This window comes from Lipotes vexillifer, unplaced genomic scaffold (assembly GCF_000442215.2).
Source record: "Lipotes vexillifer unplaced genomic scaffold, Lipotes_vexillifer_v1.1 scaffold27, whole genome shotgun sequence".
In the NCBI taxonomy this organism is placed as follows: Eukaryota; Metazoa; Chordata; class Mammalia; order Artiodactyla; family Lipotidae; genus Lipotes; species Lipotes vexillifer.
Genome location: NW_006787756.1, coordinates 619,403 through 627,076, shown reverse-complemented (window position 1 = coordinate 627,076; position 7,674 = coordinate 619,403). Strand labels below are relative to the sequence as shown.

Sequence of the window (7,674 nt, the reverse complement as noted above, 5' to 3'; positions counted from 1 at the left end):
CCTACTTCCCTATAAACCTTTCACTCTCACATCTTCTCCTTTGGATAGTTTATACTGACTGTGTACCAGGAATACGCTCCTTGACATTTTCTGTGTATTTTCTGTGTATTGTCCTTCTCAGTCTAATCAGATGTTTTCATTTCATTGACTGAGCAGCTCCATGTCAGAACTTGTGGTGCTCATGTAGGTAACACAAGCTAATGTTTCCTGGTGGTGCTTTCATGAGATTGTGTGTTTTTAAACTTTCCTCAAAGGATAGACTCATGACACCCGCTTCTTTTGGTCCACAACACCCTCTAGAGTAGTAAGTGTGCCAATTAGATGTGCCAGTAGTTGCTGTGGACTGAACTAACGTGGAAAGGTTTGTTTTTTTTTCATGGTATAACATATATAATCTTCCCATTCAGAATATAAAAATTTTCAACTTTAAAAAGAAGGCAATGGAATGAAAAATAATTTTGTCTCCTAGAGAAGGTTCTGAAAGGAAAGATTTTTCCAGCGTTCTAGTCTGGGAATGAGCGTCTCCCCTCCATGCCAAAAAAGAAGAATGGCTATGATTTTTCACAATAGTGAACTATTTAAACAGATAAGATTTGCTTTTCACTAGTGGGGAAGAAAGTATCACCACTTGCCACCCTGCTTGGAAGGTAACTTAATTCCAAACTCTACCAAGAATAATATTGGGCATTACTGGAGCTCCATTTGAACCAATCTCTGCCAAACTCCTTGAGTGAGAAACAATGGATTCGAAATGGGAATTCTTTCTACTTTGGGGAATTTTCATGATATGTTACATAAAATGTAAAACAATTTATCATAGAATATTTCTGTTCTCTTTACCTAGAGGTGACTTTTCATGTAAAATCTTTTGGATCTAGGAAGGAAAAGACTTCTGTATTATTTTGATAAATGAATTCTCAGTACTAAGCCTAATTCTGTGACCTAACGTTGTAAGTGAAGACTCTTGTGAATCGAACAGAAACTCTCAAGAGGATGGATCTTAATGGAAGGAGGAGGTCTCTTTTTCCTGGTCATGTCCTGCCCTTTCTCCCCTGTAGCATACATGCTTAAGTCTGGTACATGGTGGCCTTCTACACAAATGTGCCTTGTCTCCCAGGCCTGTGTAGAGTAGGAAGTGCGTTTAGTAGCTACACACGGACGCTTTCTTAGGAGCATTGTCATTGCTATTTTGCCTTTGCTTTGTGGTGTTCTAAGCTTCGGTGAAATTCATCTGGTAATACTGGCACCCAGTCTGCATCAGATCAGCTATCAGACCCTTTACTCCCCATGAGCTTTGTTTAGCCCAGCTCAAGGGCCACAAATACCCAAAACAGTCTCTGAGAAGCTTCCATTCTTTAAATTCCTGGTGAGTGTGATTATTTTCTTAGTGTAAAAACAAAACTTATACTAGTGGGGGTTTTTGAAGCAGTTGCTAAAACACCAGTTGAATTGGTACTAAAACATAGTGGCTAGAAATCAGGAACTTTAGGTGTTCGGTAAACCTGTGGATTTTCAGGTCACATCCTACCCCTCCTGCCTCGGTAAGATGGTGATTTCTGTGGCTGAGGAGGGGCCCAGATTTGTGCCATTTAACAAACACCTCCTGGTGATTCCATGGCAGATAGTTAGCCATATGTTGAATATGCTGGTTAAAAATATATATATTAAAGGAAAAAGAACCCTGGTTACTTTGAGAGGCAATACACGGCGGAGATTAAGAACTTCAGCTCTGGAGCCAGATGACCTGGGATTGAACCCCAGGTCTGCCACACTTGCTTATGATCTTGGGTAGTTTCTTCATCTGTAAAATGGGGTATAATAGTACCTTGCTGAGGGGTGGTTGTGAGAGCTCGTGAGTTGTAACATGTAAAATATTCGATTGGCCTGGCTCAGAGTAAGCCCTTGATATGTTTTAAGTATGATTATTCTTGTCACTTCTATTTTGGTTCTATGTTTGCTTCCTATGGTGTTCTGTGTTTTGTTTTGTTTTTTTTTCATCCTTTTAGAATGATCCCTGGGAACACTTTAGTAAACTTCAGATCTTCCCATAAAGCAACAGAGAACAGGGTAAGAGGACATGAGAGAGCATCGTATAGACGCTAAAACCAGATGGAGCTATGTTTAATTTTACTTCCATGCCATGGAAGCTATATTACCCTAACCTAACCCTCTGGTTCCCTATAGCTTCGAGTTATTTTGATAGATAAAGCATGTGAAAGATGAACTTATTCCTAACATATAGTAAGCATTCAATGCATGTTTTCCATTTTTATTGTTCATATATGTCATATATATAAAATATAAACATCACAGAGAAGGAGAGGGAGACAGAGAGAAATTCAGTAACCCAGGCTTAGGAGGAAAAAGGAGAATTCGGGGAAGGTTTTTCTCGGGAAAGGAGTTTCTAGTCTGTGCTGAATTGGCAAGCTGATTAGAAGTTAGCCAGGATATAGTGGGAGTGGGGAGGGAGGGAGAGGTGCAAAGAGTAACCTTCAGAGAACCGCGTGTTGCTTCCCTTGTATGAGGCTGGAATGTGTATCTGGGTGGGTGGGGGCTGGGAGTTCCTGGGAAGAGATCAAAGAAATCTAAGAGAGAAACTACAGTCAGACCAAGTAGGGCCTAATAAATAAGCCCTGGTAAGGAGTTTGAATTTGATCCTGAGGCTAATAGGGGGCAGTTACTTTTTTAACAAGGGAGTGAGAAGATGAGATATGCACCTTAGAGAAAGTATTCTACTGCTGGTGTGGAGAATGAGCCGTAGGGGCCGGAAGATGGGCAGGAGACCAGGAAGCAGGCTGTTGAAGAAATCCAGTGCTGGTGGCCTGGACTAAAAGTTATCAGCTCTCTATCCTAAGTCCTCCGTGGAGGCGGGTGGGGCAGCCCTGCAGATCTGATTCTGGGGTTAAAAATTAATACTGCCTGAGCCTGATTCTCCCGCATGTCCATCTCTGCCTGACGTAAGTTAGATCCTTGTGGAAGTTGCATTAAGTCTCGTAGGCCACTGGAGTGCTGTTAAACTCCTGCATGTGAAATGGAATGGAATCTCAGTCTGCAGTCAGCCAGTAAATGAGTATAACTTATGTTGAATTCCAGCTAATGTACAGCCGTCAAAGTAGCATGAAGTCTGGGAAGTCCCTGGGGTACCATTTAGAGTACTGAACGGTGATTTACTTGGTCAGACCCCAATGGCCTATATGTGCCAATATAGCTTCCATGGTCTTTTCTACTTTGTTCCAGGGAATAAGTTATGGAATAAAAATGTCCATTTTTAAAATATATTTTCTATATCTTAATTCATTTTCTTGGTGGATGGGGATTATTGAGGTCACTATTTATTGTTCAGAAATCTGTAGTATGAACGAAAGTAGCAAGTCATAACCTAAAAATGTGTAGTTTAAATGAAAGTCACAAGTCATAACCCAAAGTAATTTTTCCTATAAAATGTATATAATACAGTTTTCAAAAGTATTGATATTCACACTCTTACCCAGAATAAATTTGAATTTTTATAAGGAATTTTTTAAATGCTCATTATAAGTTTGTGACATATATATATAGAGATATAGATATAGATTTAATGTTAATTGTTCACTGATATACAAATAATGAATGAGTCATATGCCCATGAAGTCCAGTGTTTAAAAAGAAAAAAAAACAGAACTAATGTTAACCTGGTAAGTCCTAGAGGTCTAAGCCTGTATCTTCTGTCTGTCCTCATGTAATTATCACCACAGCCCTATATTTAATACTTGCTTAATAAGTATGTGGTTGCCACGTGCAAATGATGATTAATATGAAAAGCTTGTCTGTTGTTGCCCCTGCGTTTGTGGTGAAACAAGTATTAGTTGTGTGAAAGCTCGCAGCTTATCTGTGATAGGTGTTCTGGGCACTTTGAACAACCGATGTTCCTAAAATTTACAAATGAGGAAACCTCAAATATGAGTCTGTAATAAACTACATTTAAAACTATCTTAGGAAATATTGTCCCCTCTTAATAAAAGTAACAAATCCTTGAGATTAGCTCAAGATGGCGGAGTAGAAGGACGTGCTGTCACCTCTTCTTACAAGAACACCTGAATCATCTAACTGCTGAAAAAAAAAGTACTGGAACCTACCAAAAAAGATACCCTACATCCAAAAATAACAAATCCTCTGATTGGGTTTTCAAAGTGCGTAGATGCTTGATAAATAAGTAGGAAAAGAATTTTAGATATGCAAAGAGATTAAGTCATATTTATCTAGTTTGGGAAAGTCAAAAGAGGGAAAAGATAAATACGGTGGAGAATTTTAGAAACGTTACTGGAATAAACGGTAACGGTTCCGAACATTTGTGTGTGACTGTGGCTTGTTCATTATGTTTTCCAAAACATTACTTCATTTGATCTGTTTAAGAAGCCTATGAAATAGAGGTTCTACAGCTAGGGAAATTATTTCTTAGAGCAGTTAGGTGATTTGTCCAGAGTCCAAACAGCTCATAAGTAATGAACTGGAAACTCTGTGTTTTCTGACTCTTTAGCCAGTACTTAAATGTTCAGTAGCAAGTAAATGATTGGCATATATTAACTACCACGTTGTTCCTGAGGGCATCTGTGACTAGGCAGTTCACATTGAAGATGTCCTCCTTAAACTGCCCACGCACTTACTGCCTAGACTGCTCATTTGCCGTAAAATTTTAATTTAAAAAAATGGTTTTTCTGTTTACAGAAGTAACACAGGTTCTGAGTAGAAAATTTAAAAAGGTACATTGGCTCCATGAATATTATGTGACCATAGATTGCACCCCTCCATAGATTCTGAGATCTTTGTGCTTTCTGGAAATATTTTATGCTTTAAAAATATTTCAAATGAGATCACAAAGAACATTTTTGTTCTTTAGTTTTTATTTTAACAAATTAGTATGAAAAAATTTCCTGTGTCTTTAAACGTCATTATGATACTATTTCAACAGCTTCATAATATTCCATTTTCCAAATAACACCTATTAAGAACTTGGGGATGCTCTCTATGTTTTGTTATTAGAAATAACACTGAAGAATATCTTTACTAACTACCTCATTGTATAAATCCATATTTTCTTAGATAGCCTGGCAATAAAACTGCTGGGTTAAATGATATATAAAATTTCTTGATCATGACCAAATAGCCCAATAGCTTGTCTTATTTAAATTCCCATTTTGTTGTGTATGAATGCCATTTTTTACACTTTTGCGAATCCCTGATCTTTTCAAAAATCTTTGCCAAAATGTTCATCAAAAATAGTGTATTATTAAAAAGTACACGCGCCCCTATGTTCATAGCACTGCTATCACAATAGTCAAGACATGGAAACAACCTAAATGTCCGTCAAGAGATGAATGGATAAAGAAGATGTGGTGTATATATACAATGGAATACTACTCAGCCTTAAAAAAGAACAAACTAATGCCATTTGCAGCAACATGGATGGACCTAGAGATTATCATACTAGGTGAAGTAAGTCAGAAAGAGAAAAACAAATACTGTATGATATCACTTATATGTGGAATCTAAAACGTGACAGAAATGAACGTCTCTAGGAAACAGAAAGATTCAAAGACGTAGAGAACAGACTTGTGGTTGCCAAGGGGTTGGGGGGTAGGGGAGGGATGGAGTGGGAGTTTGTGGTTAGCAGATGCCAACTGTTACATATAGAATGGATAAACAACAAGGTTCTACTGTATAGCACAGGGAACTATACTAAATTTCCTGAGATAAACCATAGTGGAAAAGAATATTAAAAAAATGTATATGTATGTATAATTGGATCACTTTGCTGTACAGCAGAAATTAACACAACATTGTAAATCAACTATACTTCAAGAAGAAAATGGTGTGTTGTCACTTTGTGTGGTTAAACGGTAAGATAGTAAATCCACTGAAGGAGGGGACCAAGATTTGCTCTTTGGCTTGAATCCTGTTCAACGCCTGCTGTATCTTTTGACACAGAGACATTCAACAAACAGGATGTTGCCTACACAGCACATGTAATACAGAAAACACTGGTCATGTTCCTATTTGATCTTTGTTTTTATCAAATACTTCAAGTGCTTCCATTCATTCTTCTGTGAAATGAAATAACCAGCTTTTTTGGTGGCCACTCAGATGGCAAGTACAAGTTGGAAAGCATTTTGCATTTTTGGAAGTAGCACTGAGCTAGCAGGAACTTTAACGATCATTCAATCTGATCCTGTTACTTTACAATAAGCGTATTTAATGTAAAGATATGAAAAATCCTGGTGTGTTTTACAAATTGAAATGGAAAGCTCAGTGTCTAACATTTTTGCACAAATGTGTAATTTTGTCCATAGTTTATGTGAGTTCGTCATGTCCTCAGAAATGTAAACCTCTGTACTTTTTAATTATTCGTAGTATAGTGAAACTAAAATTGTCAACCATTTTAAGAAAAACAAAATTTTAGCCATGGCAATGGATTCTGGTTTCAAAGATAAACCAAACGCATTTGCAGTGAACTCCAACCCTGCTTTATCTAAATAATAATTTCCTATAGTCACATTACTTGGCATGGCTTAGTCAACCATATTTCTTTTCATTTTGTTTTAGGTAGCAGTTTTACAACATCATCAGGATTATATACAGGAAATAATTCACTCACGAATTCCTCTGGATTTAACAGTTCACAGCAGGTAATTTTCAAAGCCAGTTTAACTTCTGAAATTTAAAGAAATGCAACAGATGATTTTCTTAGGTAAAGAAAGATCCGTTTATATTACACTATAAGCGAGACCTTTCTTAAGCCTTCTAATAGTTTTTTTTTTTTCCTCCTTCAAAAATCTCTTCAGCGGTCCTATATGGTGAGTTGTTTGGTTCTCAGATTGGTTGGATTTTACCTAGAAATCATGGAATAGAAATATGAAGAGGGAATCTGATCTTACGTAAAACTGGTTTGCAAGTCTGCTCACTTCAGTCAGCGTGTGCTCGTGTGTCCCTTTGTGAAGTCAGAGAAGACGGAAGTGCAAACACATTCACGGTTACATTCTGAAAAGGCTAAGCAGTAGCCGTATTCTGACAGGTTGCTCTTGTGTGGTTTGATTTGGTAGGACTATCCATCGTATCCCAGCTTTGGCCAGGGTCAGTACGCACAGTATTACAACAGCTCGCCATACCCAGCACATTACATGACAAGTAGCAACAGCAGCCCAACGACGCCGTCCACAAATGCCACTTACCAGCTTCAGGAACCGCCATCTGGCATCACCAGCCAAGCAGTGACAGATCCCACAGCAGGTAATTACGTGCATTTTTATTAGTCCTTCATGCTATGTTTCTGGTGGTTGAAATGCATTTTTCCACAGTCATGTATTCACGACAGTGGTCGCACACCTTTGACAAGTTTTGGCAAGGCCTTAAGTCAAGCAGCGTGATGGTGACCTTAGCTTTATTTGTACTAGCTTAAAAATTTTAGTACAAAGTGTATAACTTCAAAAGTACATGAAATAGAGATTTTGTTTAGTCGTACCTATACTCAATTTTCAAGATATATATAGCTTTTTAGATGCATAAGTATAAATGTTTAGCTATAATGCTTACCTATAATTATAACTGTGTTGACATATGAATATGAAGATAAATGACATCACCTCGAATTTAATGTTTCTCATCATGAAACAGTTAATGTTTTTCAAAAATCAAAGGGTT

General features: G+C 37.6%; 1 protein-coding gene across 10 annotated transcripts in view; it reads left to right on the top strand.

Moving 5' to 3' along the window:
- The window catches only part of EYA1 (EYA transcriptional coactivator and phosphatase 1), a 167,081-nt gene that overhangs the window by 58,054 nt on the left and 101,353 nt on the right, over positions 1-7,674 (top strand). For 6 of the 10 annotated variants that reach the window (XM_007460785.1, XM_007460782.1, XM_007460784.1 and 3 more), the window contains 2 exons: positions 6,580-6,662; positions 7,077-7,263. In XM_007460785.1, coding sequence (XP_007460847.1) covers positions 6,580-6,662; positions 7,077-7,263 — 270 coding nt within the window. Of the gene's footprint in view, positions 1-1,480; positions 1,490-6,579; positions 6,663-7,076; positions 7,264-7,674 lie in introns of all 10 variants that reach the window. The other 4 variants (XM_007460788.1, XM_007460787.1, XM_007460789.1 and 1 more) reach the window with 2 other exon arrangements.